The sequence below is a fragment of the Pseudonaja textilis genome, chromosome 4 (genome assembly GCF_049901715.1).
Source record: "Pseudonaja textilis isolate UNSWEBS1 chromosome 4, rPseTex1.2, whole genome shotgun sequence".
Lineage (NCBI taxonomy): Eukaryota > Metazoa > Chordata > Lepidosauria > Squamata > Elapidae > Pseudonaja > Pseudonaja textilis.
The window spans coordinates 53,899,139-53,922,386 of record NC_141993.1 but is presented as its reverse complement, the minus strand read 5'-3'; the positions used below and the strand labels follow the sequence as shown (position 1 = coordinate 53,922,386).

Here is a 23,248-nt window from a genome sequence, read left to right as displayed (position 1 = left end):
AGAGGCCATTATACCACATTGGCACAGAGACAAAGCAGGGTTAAAGAGGAAAACACAGTTGCTGGCCATTAGATGCTCATTCCTCTGCTGGGTGAATATATGGCGTCCATATTACCTTCTGCAGCCTGCCAGAATTTTGCTACCCAGACAGCACAGGAGAGGCTCACTGGCAACATCCCCAAGCAAAACAACGAAGCAGAACTGAACACAGACCAAAGAACAGCACTTGCAACCCTTAGATAAATATCAAAGGACTTGTGTGCAGACCAAAATAATTGTTTTTCAATTATAGCTTTTGTCAAACATGTTATTATGATGCTTTAGATTGCTCTTTACAAAAAAAAAACCCCTATTTACACCTTGTGTTCAATAATTTCTAGTTTCAGTTAGAGGGAGAGGGGACAATCACACAGCAAAATGGATTCACATATGAAGCATGAGATTTTTAAATGTGATATAAATTATTAATTCTGTGTTCATCTGATTATTAGTAAACTTTTTGATTCTGCCACCCACAGCTGCTTGTAAAATGTTCACATTATTTACAGTGTCCATTCTCTGCTTTAAACATTCCCTCTGTTACCAGAAAATTGATTTATTTATTTGATTTGTCAATCATTTATAAGATAATAAGTATAAGAATAAACATAAGTATGAATACAGGAAATAGGTAGGAATAAATGGGGACAATAGGACAGGGACGGTAGGCACAATTGTACATTTACGCATGCACCTTACAGACCTCTTAGGAATCGGGTGAGGTAATAGTCAATAGTTTAAGGTTAAAGGAGTGGGGGTTTGAGGATGTAACAACAGAGTCAGGTAGTGCATTAAAGGCATTGACCGCTCTGTTGCTGAAGTCGTACTTTCTGCAATCAAGTTTGGAATGGTTTACATTGAGTTTGTGTCTGTTGTGTACTCTTGTATTGTTGCCGTTGAAGCTGAAATAGTTATTGACTGGTAGGACATTACAGCAGATAATAATGCACAGTATGCAAAACAGCAATATTCATAGGTAATAAGGGCTCACAAAATTAATAAGATCTGCAGTCATCTGATCTTGAATACAGTAGGCATTGTCTTCGATGTATATTGGCTGTATGTTGGCTGTATAGACGGCATTGTTCATCAAGAAGGTCATCAGATTAGGAAAGGCTGGTCAACTATACTGAAGCTTAAAGTAATCTTTACTAGATTACTTAGGTTTTACTCACATTACTCCTGATAATATTTATACCACACTTTAAAATGTTCAGAATATTTAGTTGTATAGGCCCCTTGTTCATGGATCAAATGTTTCATTCACATCTACTGAACTGTCCAGGCTTGTGCATGAGAAACAAGGAATATAGTGCAAGCTTTCTGCTTCAAAAAATGTCCCCTGATAAACTGCATGTTTTTTGGTACATTTAGATTCTGGTTAAAATGGTCTTAAGTAAGTAAGACATTGTTTAGACAGTACTGCTCATGCTGACTCTGCTGAAAGGAGACCAAACAATCTATACCTCAATTTTGAACTGATAGCATCACAGCTTATTTCTTAGTGTTATTGTAATGAATGTGGATCTTAATAATTTGTTTCATTGGTTTCACGGCAATTAGAAGTCAATTGGATATTTAGAAAGATGGGATAAAAATATTTAAATAGTTCATCATACAGCTTAATAGATAATTTTGAATATATTTCATAAAACCACTCTTTTGTCTTTTTCTCCCTCTGTATCAGTGTGATGGAACTGTTTTGGATCTGACTAGCACTTCATTGGAAGGAATTGCAGTTCTCAACATTCCCAGCATGTATGGTGGCTCCAATCTCTGGGGGGAAACCAAGAAACAGCGCAGCTATAATCGCATGAGCAAAAAAATACCTGAAAAGTTGCAATCCTCAGTGGTTACCGATGCCAAGGAGCTCAAGTTTTGTGTCCAAGGTGAGGTGGCTTAGAATTTTGAATGTGGTAAAAGTAGCATGTAGGAAGTTGCAGATATTTAGGAGTCATTCCTGTACTGTATATCTACAGTGGCCACACAAAAAGTGTATTTCCTGTGTTCAATGCCTGACATGTTGGAAGAACCAAAAAATAAGGTTTCTTAGGGCATGCAGTTTAATGAAAAATAACATCCTATTTCATCTGTGAAAATGAAGACCAAAACCAGGATTCGTGTGCCCATAGTCATTGAGAATTGAAAGAAGCCATTCAAACTGCACGTGGAGTACCAAAACATGCTCAAATTAAAGCATATCTCAGATATGGTGAAGAGGAATCCAATTTTCTGGATAACTGGCTGAACTGTTAAGATTTTTTTTTCTAAACATCCCGTCTGGAATCTGTTTTCATCATTGTGGGCAATGTTTTCTGGAGTGGTTGAAAACAGAACCTGCTCTTCTTCTATGTAGCATCTCCCAGTTTTTTGAAGGTTAAACATTTCCAATTCCTTCAATCTTTCTTAAATCCCTGCCCCTCCTTGGAGATCTTTTCAGGCTTTGTTATAGTTTAATTAAATCATTCCTAAAGTACAATATCTAGAACTGGCCACAATATTTGAGATGGGATATGACCAAAAGAAATTAAGTGATTTCCTATGATTTGGAAACAATACTTCTGCTGAAGCAGCATAAAATTGCATTTGGCTTTTTTGAAAGCAACATCACACTGCTGACTCATATTCAATTTGTGATCAGCTACAGTTCCAAAATCTTTTTCACAAATGCTTTTGCCAAGTCAGGTACACATATGCAACTGATTGCTTGCTAACTGAAAAATCCTGCATGTGTTCCTGTTAAATTCCATTCTGTTATTTTAGGTACAGTTCTCTAACATAAAAATAATTGTTAAAGTTATTTATACAATCTTTAAGGTATGAGCTATCCCACTTGACATTGTAATATTTGCAGATTTGATAAATATTCTATCCAAGCTCATGGGATGACTTTGGACCACAGCACAAACTACCACTAGGCTGCTTTGTTTGAAATTATAAGAGCAGAAAATGCTGTAAATACTGTCTTGAATGCCTAAATTAGAGGTAGGAAATTAAATAGCAATAGTACTTAGACTTATATACCACTTCACAGTGCTTTACAGCCCTCTCTAAATGGTTTAAAGAGTCAACATATTGTCCCCAACAATCTGAATCCTCATTTTACTCACCTTGGAAGGATGGAAGGATGAGTCAACCTGGTGAAAATCGAACTGCTGAACTGCAGGCAGTCAGCAGAAGTAGCCCGCAGTACTGTATTCTAACCACTGCACCATCACAGTGAATGAATGAATGAATGAATGAATGAATGAATGAATGACTCTTGCCCTGAATATCTGAACTCATTCAGAGTAACAGGTATTCCCTGAATATCTTTTTCATCATTTTCAAATTTCAAATCTTGTTCCTTAAACCTGCTTTTCACAATTATCTGGTGGAAAACACATCTTTACTTCAAGAAAACTAATAAGAATAGCAGCTAAAAAACTTGCCTTTTCTTTGTCACCTGCTAGAACTTTGCCACCATTATTAAGAAGCTGGGTCTTTGCATAATGTATCCACCCCCATCCTGAGTCCTTCAAAAGTAATTCACAAATGTAGTTCATGTCATGTTGGTACTACAGCCTAGCCTGAATCCTGACTGAAAAGGGTGATGTTGAAAATCCTGATGTTGTCCTTGAAAATACTGGGTACATGCTCAAGTTCATATCTTAGAAAGCTGTTGGCTTTGGCCTGCTTTGGCTTGATTGTGAGCTGCTCACCATCTATTCTACATGGCCCCTGTCCAAATTTTTGCTACTATAGTTAACCTCTTTCACCATCTTGTACCAATAATATAGTGAAACTGATTTATGAATGCCCCATCTGAAGATGCCTGTGTGTGTAGGTATGTTTTGAAGTTTAAAAAACAGTGTTAGCATTGAAGAAATTATTGAATCAGAAGAAACCGATAAATCATTCTCCTTCTTTATTTCTGTCCAACTCAGTCCAACTTTGTTTTCCTCCTTACTATTTCAAACTTTGGCATTCCAATTTCCAACCACAAACAGTACATCTTTCAAAAAGACAATCTGACCATAATGAGTGACTGGGAATTTGGAGAGATATGTCCCAAATCATCTGAAGGGTGTAGCAAGCTGCGGGAAAACTGGTAAAGGAGTTGGGTCAGGCAGGCAAAGGCTGAAGGGATGGCTTGAGACCAGGCCAGACACACCCTGACAATTAGCCAGTATGCCTATTGACATTCTCACACACAATTTCCAAAGGGACTTAACTCACAATTGTAAATTATCTCTAAATGCAGCCAACATTGCTAGCTTCTAGCTGTGCATGTAAGAAAGGATTCCCAGGACAAAGGGCACCTGTGCTTTCTCCCTAGGTAACAAGTTTGTGTTGTAAGAAGTCTGAGATTATGCATACCAGTTTCTTTTTAATTTTTAAATTTTAATTCATTTCTGCTGAAGAAGCTGCTATGTGCAACCTTCTTTCAGTTCAGTTTACTTGTCCTGCCCAACATGTTCCTTCAGGATACTTGTTCATTGCTTATAGTACTATAAAGTATTCAAGCCTTTCCAATTGTGCCTGGGTTGAAGGGGACAGAACCCTTTGACTTGGGTTCATCTCTGACAATCATTAATTTCAGATAGAGCGGGAACTTATGATATATTCCAAAGGAGTATTTTACAGGCAGCAGTTATTTCCAAGTTTATCATTAATGTAAAATTCATTAGATGTTGTCTATTTAATTGTTCTCAAAGCCATTCCCTCCCCCAACTCCTTGCCAGCTTCCAATGAGTCTAAAGCTTTACAGAAAATGGATCTTGCAAACGAATTAAATATTAAAGGCCTTAAGCTAATCACACTATTGGCACAGCATTGCCGAGCTACTGGAAACAAAAGGTACATTCTCTGTCATGGAGAATCATGGATCACCTTGTGAGATTTTTCTGCAATGCTCTTCCAATGAGAGCGCTTGCCTGAAAATAAGAAAATTCTAAGAATATCCCTGTGGGAGACCATGGAGAGGGTTGGAAAGAGCTTGGCAGAACAGGTGTTACTTAGGCAGAACAGAATGAGTAATTAAGAGGATGCTTTAATGCTGTTACAGGCTACAGCACAAACAGGAAAAAGAAAGCTGCTGGGGTGGTGAAACAGCACTCTCTCCAGAATATTCCCTTCTGACTAATGCATGAGACTCTCGGAGTGGAGAGACCTGAGGTGGGATGAATACAGCAGCAAATCTGTAGGCATTTAAAGCGCAATCCTCAAAAAGAAAAAGCCACTGGGCATGAATTTCATTGTGAACAATACATGGCAATTTTGAAATACCTTCTCACTAATGGCTGCCTCAGTGGCAATGGGTAACTTTCTAAGAACTGCAACTTCAAAACAACAAGCAGGAAGTTGCCAATATCTGATCTGTGGGCCATGTCTATCCTACCCCCACCACTGTGCAAGGTTCCTAGCCTATAATTGTTCCTCTTCACTATTTTTCTTGTGAAATGAGACAAATGGGTTCATAGCAGCAATGTCAGCTCACATGTTACCTTTGTAACACATTCCCAGATGATAATGGCTAACCAGCTTGAAAACTAATAATTAGGTAGGTCAGGACAAGGTTTATAGGGAGGAGCAGTTTCTTAATACTATCAATTATTACTTTTGGCATCGGCTACTTCTGTCGGACAACACAAATAGGGATTGTTTAAAAACTAATCTTGAATCAAGTGGAGGATTTAACAGTACAATTTTACATGAGCCATCACTAACCTAATGTTCAGAACAACACATCTTCTTGCTCCCCAAATAAGCATATCACAGCAGGGCTCTATAGGATTTTACATACAAGTAGATCTGAACTATCTTTTGGGAAAGGAAAACAATTGTATAGAAAACACACTCCAGATTCAGATTCATATGGCATAAAGGCATAAAGACAAATCATTTTTAGAGGATGTGTCTCTATGAAGCAGCTTTTGATTATCTCCAACTTACCTGTAGAGGCACCCTAAACTTTTCCTTAGCTGTTCTAGTTTTAAAGTAGTAGTGCTGTCTATCTTTTCCAACACATCCTGATTTAAGAATGCAATGGCTCATTCACAATCAGAAGCTGGCATCTTCAGAGTTTCTATTGTCCAATTAAGATTGCTGCAGGATTATGTCTTCATCTCTGATCGTTCCCTGGCCATCTTGCTTTCAGCTGCAGGAATCTCTGGTTTCTGTAGAAGCATCTGCCCATGTAATACCTAACTTACATTTCATAAAGCATAACATGGCTTCCTTACATATATATATATATATATATCTCAGCCTTTTTATAGATCACTAGATGTGTCCTACTATTGAATATTTGTTCAAAAGTTTTACAAAGATCAGTAAGCCTGCCTATGAATAAAAATGGGATTGGCTAATTATTTAAACAGGGGAAGGGATATATTGCTGATTCTACTCGAGTTTGCTAAAGCTTTCTGCTGCTTCTGCTGACAAGGGTTTGGCATGGCTGTACTTTCTGCTGCTTCTATTATTTTGGGAGTGAGGCAACATTATTTTCTTGCTCTGATGCCATTTTGCATATTCCATTGGGTGCATCTGGATGCTGCTATGTCCATTCACTTTCCTTCTTAGGTCTTACCAATTTGGAAGCAGGCGGAAAATTGATAAGAGTTGTGCTAGTTTCTTCTTCTATCCCAAGTGACAGGAAGGTGGTAAATCTCTCTATAAGCTTACTAGATTTCTAGTAGACTGGCAAGCTTTTGTCCAAAAATAACCCAGCTGATAAGTTAAGGATGGGCCAGGATGAGGCAGAAGGGCCTTAGTGCGCTGTGTAAGCTCCTTCCTCCAAACCAGCAACCCATTGACCTGTGTTCTGAAATAGCTCAAGTGATCTATCACTCAGACAACATGAATACAGCTAAAGCCTCTGCCCAACCTGCTCCATCACACTTTCAGGAGAATGAGTGGGGGTTGTTTCTCTGACTATCAACTGATGCTGGGAAGTGGTGGAAATAACACCAAAGAAATCTACTAAATCTTGCCTTTAGCTTGTCTCATGATAAGGATGTAAGAAGCACTGGCAAGCATTCCTGCAAATGCAAATTAAAGTTGAGCCATCATGGCAATACATATTATGCTGTCTTGTTTCTCTGATAACTCAGAGACTGGAAGAACACACATAAATGCAGAAGGGGGCAATATTTAAAGATTCAGCGATAAAATCTATCTTCCAAGAGTAGAAGAAAGAGTCGAGGCCATTAGTATTTAGTTTTGAAGTTATTCAGGCAAGACCTCATTTGGGGAAATTAAATATGCTGGTTTGGGGTGCTGCAGAAGAAATGACTGCAACTTTAGCACTGCAAATTCATCCTGATGTAGGCCAAATGTCTATGTTTCAAAAGATAAATTTGCTTTGTTCTCACATTTGTTTCTTCTTGTTTGTCATTCGTTTTAAATGCTACACTTTTCCCCTTGCACAGCAAAGGCAACCAAACAGAAACCATGCCTGTGCACAGGAGGGTTTGCCAAATGAAGGACCCAAAGAGATGAAGCAAGCCTATTTATTTATCCTTGGCTGCATCATCGTTCCGGGCGCTGAAAAATGTTTAATCCTTGATCCAAATAGTGTCTTTTTAAGGGAAGACATTTGTGTTCAAAACCACACATTGGTAACATCTGTGCAATACTCTTGGATGACACAAGCACCAAGTGCACAGATCTTTCTGAAAATAAGTAGAATCTGCACAAAAAGTGTTACCAAATGCAGAAGCATTGCCCCGTTGCTTTGCTTCTGAAGCATTTGTCGTGTTATTGTGCTTCCCTCATAATGGGATTCTTTTCCCAATAAAGACATTTTAATGAAATTAAATGAAATCAAATGAAATGTTTGCAACATGCTCACTTGTGCATCAAAAGCACCCTTAGGTAATGTGCAGGGGATCACTGGATCACAAGTCGTGGGGCTGCCTTACAGCCTTGTAGGGGAAAAAATTGAACTGAGAGCTGTAGCCAACTCATTTCAAAGCAAACTGTGGAGCAGAGTCATAGTAATTTAACCCTAGCAAAAAAAAAAAAAAAATTAATACTCCTTTGTTAGCCAAGACTTCCATTATTAGGTGAACAAATAAAACTACCTTTTATTGATTGAGATTATTGATAATAATTAGCATGCTGCTTATTATTTTTTTCCAGGGAACTCAGAACAGCATTTAAATAGGTACAAGAAGTATCCCATCCAGTCATTACCTGTATAGCTTCTACATGCTGGTTGTAACTTTCCAAATGTAGGTGTATTATAGACCTGCTATCCAGATATTTTAAATGAACTTGGGAGCTTCTGCCAATAAAAGATGAGGTTGACAAAGAACTGCTCCAAACATTGCCTTCAAACTCTTGTTTCCAGTCCTTTCAGGACAGTGGATTCATTTGGAAATAAAGGAGTGTTTGACTGAAATATGCACAGAAAGACAGTCAAGCAAATGACATTTTGCCCATTCATGAAATAGATACCAACCTGGTGGGGTTAAATGCCCATTTTCCCAAAATGCAGGCTGATGCAGTAAAGTTCAGAGACTTGGCCAAGAAACAGAAGTAGATGTGAGCCCTCAAGCTAAATCACAATATTTTATCCATTAATCACAAGAAAGTTTCTATTTCAGAAGGTAAACTGCAGAGGTGGTATTCAGCAGGTTCTGACCAGTTCTGGAGAACCGATAGTGGAAATTTTGAGTAGTTCAGAGAACCGGCAAATACTACCTCTGACTGGCCCTGCCCCCATCTATTCTTTGGCTCCCCAGTCCCAGATGATCAACTGGGTCTTCTTTTGTTGCCTTGCACAGGAGAACAGAGCTGGAATGCAGGTTAGTGGAGTGGGGAGGGAATGGGATTTTGCAGTAACCTCCCCCCAGGAGTGGGGAGGGAATGGAGATTTTACAGTATCCTTCCCCTGCCACACCCGCCAAGCCATGCCCACAAAACCAGTAGTAAAAATTTTTGAATCCCACCACTGGTATATTGGTATAGAAACACAACAGCCCAGATATACAGAACGGATGGACAAAACTACCACCTACCGTCCCTGTCCTATTGTCCCCGATTATTCATACCCATTTCCTATATTTATACTTATGTTTGTTGTCTTGTAAGCTATTGACAAAATAAATAAAATTAGCTTAGATACAAAATATTATCTCCTTTAGTGTTTCTGGGCACTTACTGCTACCACCTCCAATTATTAGATAGATGATAGAAGATGTTAGATGATAGATGATAGATGATAGATAGATAGATAGATAGATAGATAGATAGATAGATAGATAGATAGATAGATAGATAATGATAGATAATATAAACTTTTCAATTAAAATGATTTTAATTTAAAACATGATCAAAGGGTCTTAGGGCATTATAAATGAGTACCCTGATGTCCATAGCCACTACATGAAGAACAGCAATATAAGCAATCTTCAGCCTTGCATTAAATACAATATAAGGGCCAAAGGTTTTTCTTTGTTTAATAATTATCTATCTTTCATTAGCTCTTAGTGATCAGCTCTTGGAAGTTGTTGGTCTTGAAGGGGCAATGGAAATGGGACAGATCTATACTGGACTGAAAAGTGCTGGAAAGAGATTGGCCCAGTGTTCCTCTGTTGCCATCAGGTACCTCCTTTGAGACTTTGATTCTAATATGAATTTTTCACCCAATTTGGAAGATATTATAGTAACAGACAAAAAAGAATCAGGCACCTCCTGATAGCCCTTTCTTCTGTGTGCTAATGTTCTAATATCCTGCTCTAAAGACCAAATCTCTATTTCTGTGGTTTGCTATGACCTGAAAAACTTACCAAGTCTATAAAAGAAAGCTGGTTGGAAGCATGAGGAAGAGGACTTTATCCTGTAGTGGATAAACAATGGCTAGAATGATGATCACAATGAAGCACTTTACTTAGAAGGCATTATGTTTTCCCAGAATTTTAGCATGTTCTAGAAAGGGACAAAAGGAGATGAGGGAATGAGATGTGGAGCCATGAAAAAACAGGAGGATTTTTGACCCATTACAAAAGAGAATAAGGTGCCTGCTCTTACATTAAGAAATAGGAAAAGGATGTAGTTTCTATAGACCCAAACCAGGGGTGGGATTCTACCAGTTCACACCTATTTGCAGTTGTTAACATTCTAAGCAGTTCAGAGAACCGGTTGTTAGAAGAAATTACTGGCCTAATCCTGTAAGGAAAGCAGGAAGGAAACATTCTGGGGTTGCTTACAGAAACTGCCTGTTAACCCTTATTACATTCTTGGCAGGACTAGCCTTACTGTCTCTGGAACTCCTCTGGAGTTTTTTCCCCTCCTCTGCTAGTACTTTGCTTGTGTGGAATGACCATTCAAAGTTACAATGGTATTGAAAAAAGTGACTTATGACCATTTTTCACACTTACGACTGTTGCAGCATCCCCACAGTCATGAGGGGCCAGGCAAGGAGATGGTGCCTCGATGTGAGTGATATTGAGTTGGCCACGCCCAGCCAATAAAATGACCACCAAGCCACACCCATCAATTAAGCCACGCCCACAGAACTGGTTGTTAAAAAAAATTGAATCCCACCCCTGACCCAAACTCAATATACCTCAAGACTATATTGGACAAAACACAGTTGCCTCTATATGTGCAATTGCACATATAATAGATGTGTTAAGCAAAGAATGATAAAGGTGTGGGGTTAATACAAGTAAATTGAGTGCGCCTTCTTGTGCTCCTATGCTATTGCTTCTTTGGTTCCTAGAAATCCTAACCACGCTAACGAGAACCATGTTCATACAACACACTGATCTACAAATTAGCCAGTGAATTTTATCATAGTATTGGAACCATCCTATTAAATTATGGTTCATTTATCATTCATACACTTAACATTAGGTGATGATTCAGTGACTACAGCTAGATAGCCTCATCTTGTATATTTCACTCTTTCACTCTTTTCCATTATTGGCAACTTAGAGCAAAACAGAATTCAGTTCTGGCTTGTTTTCCTTCTTACAAGACTGTTTGTGTATTGCAGAACAACCAAACTGTTGCCCATGCAAGTGGATGGAGAGCCTTGGATGCAACCACCTTGTACCGTGAGTAGTTGAAACACAGAAAATGGTAGTAAAGGACTTCATTTACTAGAGCAAGAAGTTCAGAGAAGATTTTCTTTGGAAAATATATTGCAGAGGAGACCCAAATTTTAGTAACAAAACTTAGGAAAGAACTGTTTTAAAAATAATGCTTCTATTCCAAATGGAAAAAAAATAAAACAAAACCAGCCACAGTATCCCAGGAAAGAACTCACTGTTTGGGGAAGATTATTCGGATCTCTTTGATGTCATATTATCAAGTTTTTTCATAACAGTGACAGTCACATTTGTACCCTAAGGGAAAATAACAAAAAATTAAAGGGAGAGAAATCAATGGCAGTTGTTCCTCTTGGTAGCTAAAGATAGCTAAAAATACAATTAGTGTACCTTCAGCCTATCCAGTGTATTCAGAACATCAAAGGAAGTTGTATTAGACACAACAATAGTGTGTGTGTGTGTGTGTGTGTGTGTGTGCGCGCGCGTGCCCTCAAATCAGTGTGGACTCCTGGCAACTGCCTGAACAAGTCCTTTCAGTTTTCTTGGCAGGTTTCCAGATATGGTTTGTCATTGCCTGGTTCCTAAAACTGAGGGTCACCCAACTAGCTTTGGACCTAAGAAGGAACTATAACTCACAGTCTCCCAGCTTCTAGCCTGGTGCATTAACCATTACAGCAAACTGACTCTGAGAAAAACAATATGTGACATCTAACTGCCCTTTCTGATGTGCAAATGAGTATTACAGAACAATATCTTGCAGAGAAGTATTCCAACTGAAAAGAACAGCTCTTTGAATTCCTGTGTATACAATTAGTCCTCACTTAATGATGGTGATTGGATCAGAATTGCCATCGCTAAGGAATGCAATCAAAGTTCGACATCATCTGAACATACAGCTTAGTGATAGTAGTTCCAGCCATCTCTGGATGCAATCATTAAGTAAGAATCTCACATGACTTCTGACTTCCTGCTGGCTTCTCCACAGTTCAATTTTGAGCCATATATATGTTTTTCTATAGGCAGCAAAAATTCCATTGCCCTTTGATTTCACTCGTGGGAAGATAGCAGGAAAGGTTGCAAATCATGTTCATGTGACTGAGAGATGCTGCAAATGTCATTGTGAGTTTGTTGCAAAGCATTCAAATCACAATCAAATGAACTGCAGGCATATTGCAATGACCACAACTAAGCTGACTCATCGTATGTCCCCTTCATTGAGATCATTAAATAGACATTGAATGTGCAGTTGTTAAACAAGGACTGCCTCTATACATTAGTTAGTAGTAATAAAAAAGATAAAGTTCTTGAAATATTGATTTTCATTCACCATGCAGGTGGGCTTTTTTTGTTTCTGTGTCAGAATTAATAGCCAGCCAGTTCCAGGAGATAATGATTCAATTACATTTGAGTCATGTATATATTTAGGCAAACATTTTCCTAAAGCCAATCGTGCCAATAATCTGAAGATATCTAGGTTTTGGATTTCTGTTTCACATGCTACTTCCCAACATTCTCATTGCTTTGAGGATCTCACCTTATGATGGTTGACTGGCCAGGCAAGATATGCTAGATGTGCCTTTCTGGAGAGCCTGTTATGTATCTTGGGCTGTGGTGGAGGTGACCTATTCTGCTGCCTCCACAACTACTTATAAGGCTTAATGGCTGAATAGTCTCCGTGCTGTCTCCAATTCAGCCTGATAAGAAACTTTTTTTTAATTTGCAATAGAGAACTAAACAGACTTGTTCTGTCTTTCCCTGAAGCAACAGGAGTGGGGGTGTATCTGTGAGGCAGATCCTGCTTGGTACTGTTTTTCTTTGGTCTTGGAAAAAAGGCCTTTAGATCAAGAAGAGCAGGACACCTGGCAAGGTTTATGCCATGTTTAGGTGACTGTAGGAAAAGTTGGATATTCCCCCTAGCTGCAAAACAATTGCTTCAAGTAATCAGGGAAATGTTACATTGCCATCTGACTAGAGATTATAAACGTCCTACTGCAATATTCTCGGGTCATCAGATTGGGGAACTCTGCAGCAAAATGATGTCATATAAAAAGCAAGGCTACATGCTCTAAATCATAGTAGATTCAGCAGATACCACTTCCTCCCTCTGCAAATAAATGACACGTGTGAAATAATTATTTTCATTTAGCTCTTTCACACAGCTTGTCCTCTATTGGAGCCAGTCCTTGTAGCAGCAATAAACTAGCATAAATAGACATCGACAATGGGGAAACGTTAATGCTTATCTGTTAATAGAAAATCCCTGTTCTTTCCATAGTCCCTTGAAATAGTTTCTGTCTAGAAAGAGCAGTCTCCTAATCATTATATGAGAACTGGTTGAAAATATAAGGAGGAATTTGATGCCATTTTTAAACATTTGAAGAACTGAGAAACAAGTGAAGCTTTCCAGATTACAAGAGAAAGCAATGAGTCAAAATTAAAGGGATGCAGATTTCAGCTAAATACGAGGAGAAACATCTAAAAATAAATGTGTGAGGTGGAATAGACTGCCTTAGACTATAGTAGGCTTTCCTTTGCTTGAGATATTTGAGATAAGATGGACAAGCATCTATCAGAATTATTGTTGTTGTTTTCTGCATTATAATTTTGTATGAATCACAGGATTTTACTATTCTAAATTATCTCCAAAGCTCTTTTCATTTCCATGATTTTGTGACTTTGGCTTCTATCCTTTTGCTTCCAGATTAAAATAACCCACAAAAGCCAAGTGCCAATGTTGTTAGGACCTCCCCAAAAGAGCAGCTTTTTCTTCCTGAGGAGAAGAAACTGAACTCGAGACTAATTTTCAATCAAGTAAAGAACAACCTTCAGAAGCAGCAGTTCTCCATTCTAGAGAAGGTCTACAGGAAAGAAAAATCTTAATCCCTCCAGATTCCTGGCTTCTGAATCTGCTTTGGAAACATCAGTCTGGAGGCAGCATTATGAACTCTTAGTATTAAATAACATGGTTGACATTCGGCAGTCAAACTGAAATAGCAGTGTGGGTTCATATATCCATGCACACATAGCCACTTTCTCTAAATATTATTGGCCAGGATGGCATTGACACTGAAGGATTTTTGCCCTCCATAATACCACAGCCCAGGAAGCGGAAGCTCTAACTGCTCTGGTTGGCCTGTGGTAAAATCTGAGACTCTTCTAAAGAGAGTTGTTCTGGGCCGTCTTGAATTACACAGTCTTGTCAGAAAGCAAACAAGCAGACATGGAAGCAGCATGTCTGATATTGCCTTCCAGATGGAATGAAGGGGAATTTTCTTCTTATTTAACTCTTTAGAAACCCCCCTCCAAAAAAAAATAACTGTTGAAGCATCAAATTTGGCAAGGAACCAAACTTTGCTTATTTATTTTTTAAGAAATTCTCTCAGCAGATAAGTGTTATTTTGTTTTACTACTGTTTGGGTCACCAAACTTGATAAGACATGCTATTTATTTTTGAAAGTATAGAAAACACAGGGGGAGATGAAAAGGGAAAGGAAGAGAAATGTTATTTTTCTCCAACTCTAAAACAAGAAGGCTCTTGCTAGTTCCAGGAATAATTTTTAGTTTTAAAATAAAGTGGGCATTGGTTAGCTGTCCCCTTTCAGAGGCACAGGAATATACAAATATTTTGCCACCAAGAAGCCAGATTCATTAGAGCAAAGATAAAGATTAAAAGTGAGAACTTCCTTTGGAAGGAAAAGGAAAACTCAGGTCATATTAAATGTTGATAACCTCCACGAATGTAGGGATACCTTCAGGTTTGTTATTAATTCCATTGTCCAGTTAATGTTTTTACATTTTCTTCTCACATATAGGATTACTACAACTTCAGTCCAGAAATATTTTATACACATATTTTAAAACTTTTCCATGGAAGTTTCAGATAAGATAGAGTTCCTTTTAAATTTTATCTCATTATGGGGCTGATTTAAGTAACTGAAAATACTAGATGTCTACCAAAATCTGAATATATGATCAGGATTTAATGTAGCACTATATGATCAGGATTTAATGCATTAAATTCTAGGGTAGGCATTTATTTGCCACTAATATTATAATACAGGGTTGTCAAACTCCCAGCCTGCGGGCCGACCACATCATGTGTTGGCCACAGCCACGCCCAGTTTAGTGAAGAGAAAAAAAGTCCCGAAACATCATGTGACGCTGCCGTGACGACATACGTTTGACATCCCTGTGATAATAAAATGTAAGCAAACTCAGAATTCAAACTAATTAGTTAATTTTCATCCCATACGTTGGATTTTGCAACAGAAAACTACCCAACCAGCAATCCTATGTACATTTTTGGGATTAAGTCCCATTGACGTCAATAGGATTAAATTTTTTATTAGTACATATTAGAGTGCAGTGTGTTTAGTTCATAGATGCAAAAGACTAAAATGATGTATTTTAGTTAGGAAATAAATACCTCATATTCTCTAGTTCTTACTTTAACATTGTTCAATCAGATAATATTATAACATGACAGCCAATGTCATATCCCTCTTTATTCTTTTTAGATTCCACTGTGCATGATTTTTTCTATATAACAAAAAAGTGCAAGATTATTGAAAGATATTTTGATCACAATTGCCAATATGTGTGATCACCAGATATTTTTCAAGAGAAGCTAAGAGATGAAAGTAGAGAAAGGTTTGATTCATTCGCAACAGTACCATTCTTCAAAAAAAGTGGTAGCTTTTCAGGATTTTGAATTGGTAATTCTGGCTTAAGAACACTGATTCCTTTAAATACTTTTAAATTCAGATGAAGAAAATAATACTCACCAATTCTCATTGTTGCATGAAATGTTCTTTTACATTAATCCAGGACAAATGAATGTCATCTCTGAGTTAGAAGTCTGAAAAGAATAAATGGCACAATTCCATTTATTTACTTAACTGCTCAAATAAGGAGGACATACACTATGTTTTCTGTTAATGTAAGTTTTTCTAAATGAAGTCATTTTATTTTATTTAGAACTTGTCTGAACTAGGAAATCCGGTGGAGACTTTGGCATCTATGACAGAGTAACTGTATGTTTCATAGACATCCTGTATTGCAGTTACAATACCTATGGTTTTGGAAAGGTTGCAACTGGGATACATTTGGATGTCTGACAGCATCATGAAGATTGTGAAAGAGGTACAATGTAGAAGAAATAATGGAAAAGATTTGTTCTTACATTTGGAAATTTAGTCTCAGGAATTTTTGAGTCCCACTTATGGAGTTTTATCTATGGTATCCATCTTAGAGAGGCACAATTCTATAGAGTATGTACTATTTATTATTACTAGATCAGAAAATACCTCATTGATTAGTATTCATAATTCTGCCTTCTTCTGTTCTTTTTTTCCATACCTCCACTTCCTTTCTGCTCTGCTTACCTGTTTATAAGCAACTTTGCTTCCAAAATATCTTCATCTCTTTTTATGTTTTGCTCGTTTTCTATTTTAGTTCTTAACCAATATGATCAAAATATCCATGATGCAAATACAACTCGTACTCTTTTCTTAAATATACTTTTCTTCTGCCGTTGATTTGCTCTTTGGTTTTGGTTCATTTTAACGAATGTACAGTAGAAAACAAATAAGGAGAATTTCTTCAGAAACTATCTCTCGCAGAAGTTGCAGACTAAAGCTTTGCCAAGTTAAAAAAAATAGCACAGCAGGAATTTTGTGTCCCCCTTGAGATTTGGTTGTAGCCAGATGTTAAGTATAATGAAAAAGCAAAAAAGATGTGGATTTTAGATATTAGACATTTCAAAACATTACAGACAATTCTTGTGATTTTACTATAGATGAAAACGTATTAGTGAACAAAGTGAGAGCTAGTGAAGCAGATTTCCACAAATATAAACTGTTTTACTAGTTATTCCTATCTGAGGGAATTTGGAAAACCTTTGTTTTATGAAAAGGGTTAGAATTATGATAGACCATATACTGCTATAATCAGCATTTTTATTATGGGAAAATAAGCTGACTTAAGCAAATAAACCTGAGTTGTAAATATACCTTAAATGGTGAGATTTAAGAATGAAAAGCAAGCATATTAAGAATTCATTTCCCCCTAATCAAGGCATGCCCATTCCATGGTAAATATTCTTGAATGTCATGGCCTTGTGATGTTTTTTGTCACATTCCTAGCCTATACTAAGACAATTATTTCTAGTTGTTCCAGCATGGAAGTGTTTTCCTTCTCCAGATGCATGTGGACATCTCACACACTTACCTGTGTTGTGGTTGATCATGCAGTCAGGGATAAGATCTGCTACTTTAGATTGCTCTACAGATGTTGCCTCCGCTCCAGTTCTGGGCACTGCCCTCCATGGACACTTACCCTTGAGCTGCAGAAAAGACCAGACATAAGACTTCTACAGGAACATTGGCTCGTGCAATGTCTGACTGATGTTTTCCAAAGTGTGTATAATGAATTCTGCACATGAATTAAACACTCTTCTAAAAGAGTACTAGCCCTGCTCTTTAATGTGCTGCAGAGAAGGTTGATTCAGACCAGAAAAGAGATGCAGTTCTGCCAACTGTATTGCTTATTCTATCACCAGTTACTGCACTGCAGATTTTCCAGTGACTCTGCCAACAAGGGATTTTGGAAGGCTGTTCTTGTTGTTTTTTCATGAGGGGGGCACCATTTGAATACTCCACAGATTATTTCTGGGTGTTGCTGTTTGGCTATTTGCTACCAGCAATTGCCTTGCATCATTACTAGAAGAGGGAGTTTACTCATTACTCCATATCCTTCTTCTGTGCTTCTCAACTGAAGTGCCATATCACTGGGAGAGTGAAAAGAAAAAAAGATCCCTAGTGCTTTTCACAACCTCCCCTTAAGGTCTACGGTCTGTCAGTAAAGGTTTTTCTGAACATCGATTAGCCTTCCTTAGAAAAAGTCCAATCAGGAGACCTCTGTCCTGCTTTATTCATGCACTTCCACTTTTTTGGGACACAAATCAAGTCCTCTTTTGAAAAATTGCTAGTGGCAGGTCCCAGCTCATCGCATCTTCATGTCAGTAGTCTATTATACTAGTTAGACAACATACCAGGTAACTAAACCCTTGGGGTCAGCCACCCAATCCCATCTCCCACATATTAAAAAAGCAATTATTGATGTTTTTCATATCAGTGGATATTTATGACAGAAGAAACAAAGCCAGGAGATTCCACCAATCCCTTTTGTTAACTAGTCTCACGTTAGCTCTCTAAAGTAAGCACTACACCAGCCATATTAATGAGGAAGTTAGGGCTTGGTTTTCATAACAACATGTTTCATGCTAGAGTATTCTTCCGCCAGCGCAAAGATTGATATATTAAGTCCCAGAGCAAAACCAGGTGACTATCTTAAAGACTATGTTGCTTATGTCACTATATTTAATGGATTTACTGTGGTTTAATCAAAGTAAGGGGTACATCCAATTATATCCATCCATTTGAAGAACCAATTGTGCTGGCCAAAAAGATTCCTTCTCTCTTGCATCTTCTTGGATGACCTTCCAGAGAAGATTTGGGGAAGCATAGTTGTTCAGAGAAGAGGGAGGAAAGGAAAGTCCTAATTAAGAAAACTGATCATTGGTGAAAAATTGAATATATGCTTCTTCTGCCAAAATTTAAGTGAAAATGATAAATAGAAATAGATGATTTTTGTTACCAATTTCAATTAATCTTATTTTTGAATTTGTTTAATATACAGTTATATTTCTTTAATTAACTTAATCCCATGGTCAAACATTGTGTGATAAATTCTCTAGGTAGGTTCACTTATAGTAAACAGAGCAAGACTTAGTAAAATTTTGTACTCAAGAGCAATTCTTAATAATAGTGATTAATCTGTGCATTCTGCCTTCATATACAATTCACTAGTATAGTAGCTAGTTATCATGATTTTCAACAGTAATGTAAATAAACCAAACCCTCTTACCGATCTAGTTTTACTGAAAGTAAGCCACAAGTTTGAATTTCAAACTCTCTTTAGATTCAATGACAGTTCCTAAGAAGCCATAACAATCATGATGTAATTTGAATTTACAGCAGTGTGTGAATCCAATTGTTGTGGCTTCTTATATTATATGAAGGCATTATGGGCTGCACATCATGGTTTACAGCCTAGTGCAATAAACAGATGTGGTTTATTCAATAAAACAAACTATCGGTGAACAGAAAAATGAAACTATAACCCACCAGATGTTAATGAACTACACATTGCAGCATTTCTCAACTTTAACATGCTTTAGCAGATTTTGGATACAATGAGCAAAATCTGTCCATACCAAATAGGTTTGTGTAGACATTGAAGCATTTATTTTCAACAATAGTTTTAGCAAAATTCAGTATGCTTCTATGTGTCCTTAAAATGCTGCCTGACATTTTAAAGATGCATAAAATAGATAAAATATAATCTGTAAATTCAATTCATGTTTAACAAACATACTGTTTTAATGGACACTACTTTTTCCCTTATTAATCAAGTAATAGTATGAGTTTCCATATGCAAAATCATATTAGAAACAAAAGTATCTAGACATTCCACTCACTCATCATCCATTTCTTGGCTAAAGTGCTGGCAAACAGATTCCTTTTTAATTTAAAACCAAGCTTGAAACCTCTTATATACTTAGCCATAATGTTGTGGCTTTGTGCAATTCTGTATCCCCTACTATTTAGTAATCCATAGTTAAACAAAACACAGCTTAGTGATCCTGTTGAAAGGCAGCTTTAACATTTTAAAAAATGTCATTTTTGTAAGTAGAGCTTTGGATTGTTCATGTAGGCTATCCAAAGAAGACCAAGGAAATATATAACATCTTCCAGTGTAGCAGAAAATATATTTAGTCCTTACTGCCCATTTCTTCCCCTGTAAAACATAAAATAATTTGCTTGGCTTATAGTTTGATAAAAACACATGCCTAATGTGTTTGAAGCCACACTAGGTATGTCACAAGGCTTCACTTTCTGTGTAAGGCCAAACAACACTGGGTTAATTAAACCATGGTTTAGTATAGAATTGTAAATATAGCACAGTGGAATGAATATAGGCAAAGCTGGCTGAGGAATTCTGGGAGTTGAAGTCCACAAGTCTTAAAGTTGCCAAGGTTGGAGACCCCTGGGCTATACGATCCTATCGGCAGGAGATGGAGGTGCCTCATTTGCCTGCTCTGGCAAATTGAAAGGAATGTAGTTCTCCAGCTTTGCATCTGGCTGGCTCGATTTGAATAATCCCTCCTGTCTAGGTTAGATGCATTTGATTTCCCCATTTCTTGCTAAGCAGGCACACAGCAAATTCATAAGCCAGATTTTTCCTTGCTTTATTTTTTGTTTCACCAGTGTTAACTGAATAAGCCAAGAGTCATCTGTGAACTCATAAGTGCTAGTATGCAAAAGCTTGGCGTTCACATTGCTTTTTATGTCAGTTTCAATTCAAATTATGTCAGTTTCAATTCAATTCAAATTCAAATTCAAATTTGTTGTAAATACAGTTTATTTCAAACTGACTCCCACATAAAAGCACCTGTATCAAAACAGGAGTTGTGGGCAATAGTACAGGTTCTAGCTGGGCTATGCCTTTTTTTTTCGAAGTAACGTCTTAGGTCTTTATTTTTTACATAAAATGGAAAAAAATTAACCTGTATGTATGTGTGGAGAAGATTGTACCTGTTTAATTTCTGCTGCTCACACACTTAATAAAAACAAATTAAGTACAATGAGTTGGGGGAGGGCAGCAACGTCTCCAGTTTCATTTCTAGAGACAAGATGGTTCATAAACTACAAGCAGGATCCTGAATTTGGCTTTGTGCTGTCATGAAAGTCATTGATCTGAATTCCAACTGTGAAATTGTTATTTCAGGTGATGAGTCATTAGTCCAGCTTCATCTCCAGCGCAGGCAGAAAACATAGGGAGATCAAACCACATTTATCTGTGAATGCTGCAAATACCTTGTGCATACAGCCACTGTCCAATTCATATGGGGCTCCCCTTTGGCTCCAATATTCATAAGAAAAGGCGGCATTGTTTCTCCAGTGAGGATGTCATCAGGTTGGTTTCACACTGCAGGCAACCTGCAGATTTAGCCCTTTATAGAAAATGAGCCATAGGAGGAAGAAGGAGTATTGTGTATGAATATTCTCTGTACAGTTTTGCAGAGTTTTGGCCAAGGAATGTAAAAGAGTATTTCACAGAACACAAAACATGGACAGTTTCAAGTGTAACTTTTTGGCACACACTTCCAAAAGAATATACTAATCCTGTATCTACTAAACCACACCTGCTTCTTCTCTTTTCTCATTTTTTGGGGCAGATAATATTGCCCATTATTTCAACTCATCTTCTCCTTCAGTATATCTCTGGTCATCTACTATAAGCTCTTCCCCCCTGAACATTTTGTTGTGTCCCCCACCCCTCCTGTGTGTTTGCTGGAATATTGCCTACCCAAAACTGATTCCTGATGATTTACCTTGATAAATGGTCATCTAGCACAAAAACTGCCAATTAACCCATTTGGCACTCTGTGTAGGACTCTGCCAAATATTGAGGTTTTTTTTTAATGGATAGCTTCCTTAAGTGTGTTAATTTCAGTGTAAAATGCAAGCAGTGTACCCTTTAGAATTATTGAATAGCCCTGTTAACCTGTTGCATCCTATTTCTGAAAGAAAAATTAAACCTCTCCTCCATCTGAATTACAGATAAAATACCATTCAACTAAAGAGATTAATCTAAATAAAAAGTATATATAATTTATATATATTTATATAAATTATATAAATATATATAATTTATTACTGCTATGGCAAGTTGACTGTCTGTTCAGTTGATCTCTGCACCTATGAGTGAAGCATGGACCAGGTCAGACTTATCACAGGGCGAGCATTTGCATCTTACAGTATCAAATCCAAAAAGAATACTTTACAGTAAAAACATTTTGTACATTCAACAAAATAAGTAAGAAATTGCTTAAATTGTATATAACAGTAAAAGAGGCATTATGTGCACAGGAGGTTCTACCAATGTTATAGGGAGGTGCTATTAATGCCATTCCCAAGAATTCTCAGCTTCCAAGAATCTATCCCTTCACCCATGCTTTTATATTGCTTGCTTGCTACTGAGGCCCATTTAGATGCAGGTCACAGAAAACAGTTTATACTTGGTCAGACTGCTGATCCATCTAGCCCAATATTTTCTATATTTACTAGCAGAAGTTGTCCTGAATTTTATATGGGAAGTCCTTCCAAGATGTTTCTGGAGATGCCAGAGATCTACAGTTTTCCGCATACAAAGCACATGTTCTCTCCATCAAACTGTGCTCCTTCCCTCAAAGCAATTCTACACTTGTTCTGACATTCTCATTAACTAGTGAGTGGGATTTCTTCTGTTCCACTTCAGTTTATGCTTGGAAATGTGAGGAAAAATTCTATAATATATATTTTCATCACTTGAATATAACTGAACAAAAGTGCAGATAGCAAAAGCAATATGCACAGAATACTCCCATGTTGCAGAAGCTATCACACTCAGCTACCCTTCCCAAGCATCTCCCAAACTCATAAAATAAATTTTATGCACCTAAACAGAGGGACTGATATGTACTCAGGCAAAATATGCTTTTCTCCATTTAGGCTGTAATGGATGTACACTTCCCCTCCTAGTGTACTGTGTGAATACAGGCAGCCAGGATAATTCTGTTCATTATATATGTATGTATATCCTTTGAGCATGGACTGCTCATCCTCCTTTTTTCTTGATCTTGTAGTTCCCTGCATGGAATTGTGTGAAATTGTTGCATAGCTCATGGTTCTATGTAAATCCTCTCTGATGTAGTTCTACATCAAATAAAATAACAATGAAAAAGTGGCTGACTTTGAAATGACTTTGAATAGCAGCTACAATAATATCACTTACAATGTTCAATGTGATAGCATTCTACTCTAGGGGCCAGTAAGTCATATATGCAGAAATAACATAAGGCAGATATGGCTAAGTTTGGGTTTGCTTACATTACTTGCTTGTTTGATCCATTCTGATTAACATTTACATCTTTAGTTAGGCACATCCAAGTAATGTACAAATTTAATGAAATATTTAACACATTAAAATAAACCAGAATACAATCTATAAAATCATAAACATTCCTTCTAATTACTTTCATAAAACCATCATAATAGTACCAT

The 23,248-nt window shown here is 37.3% G+C and overlaps 1 protein-coding gene across 3 annotated transcripts in view; it reads left to right on the top strand.

Moving 5' to 3' along the window:
• DGKG (diacylglycerol kinase gamma) overlaps window positions 1–22,931 on the top strand; it is a 103,503-nt gene extending 80,572 nt beyond the window's left edge. For 2 of the 3 annotated variants that reach the window (XM_087933083.1, XM_026701379.2), the window contains 4 exons: window positions 1,727–1,928; window positions 9,510–9,630; window positions 11,027–11,087; window positions 13,783–22,931. In XM_087933083.1, the coding sequence (XP_087789209.1) occupies window positions 1,727–1,928; window positions 9,510–9,630; window positions 11,027–11,087; window positions 13,783–13,869 (471 nt within the window). In that variant the 3' untranslated portion in view covers window positions 13,870–22,931. The remainder of the gene's footprint in view (window positions 1–1,726; window positions 1,929–9,509; window positions 9,631–11,026; window positions 11,088–13,782) is intronic. The other variant, XM_087933082.1, reaches the window with a different exon arrangement.
• The last annotated feature ends 317 nt before the right edge of the window (window positions 22,932–23,248 follow it).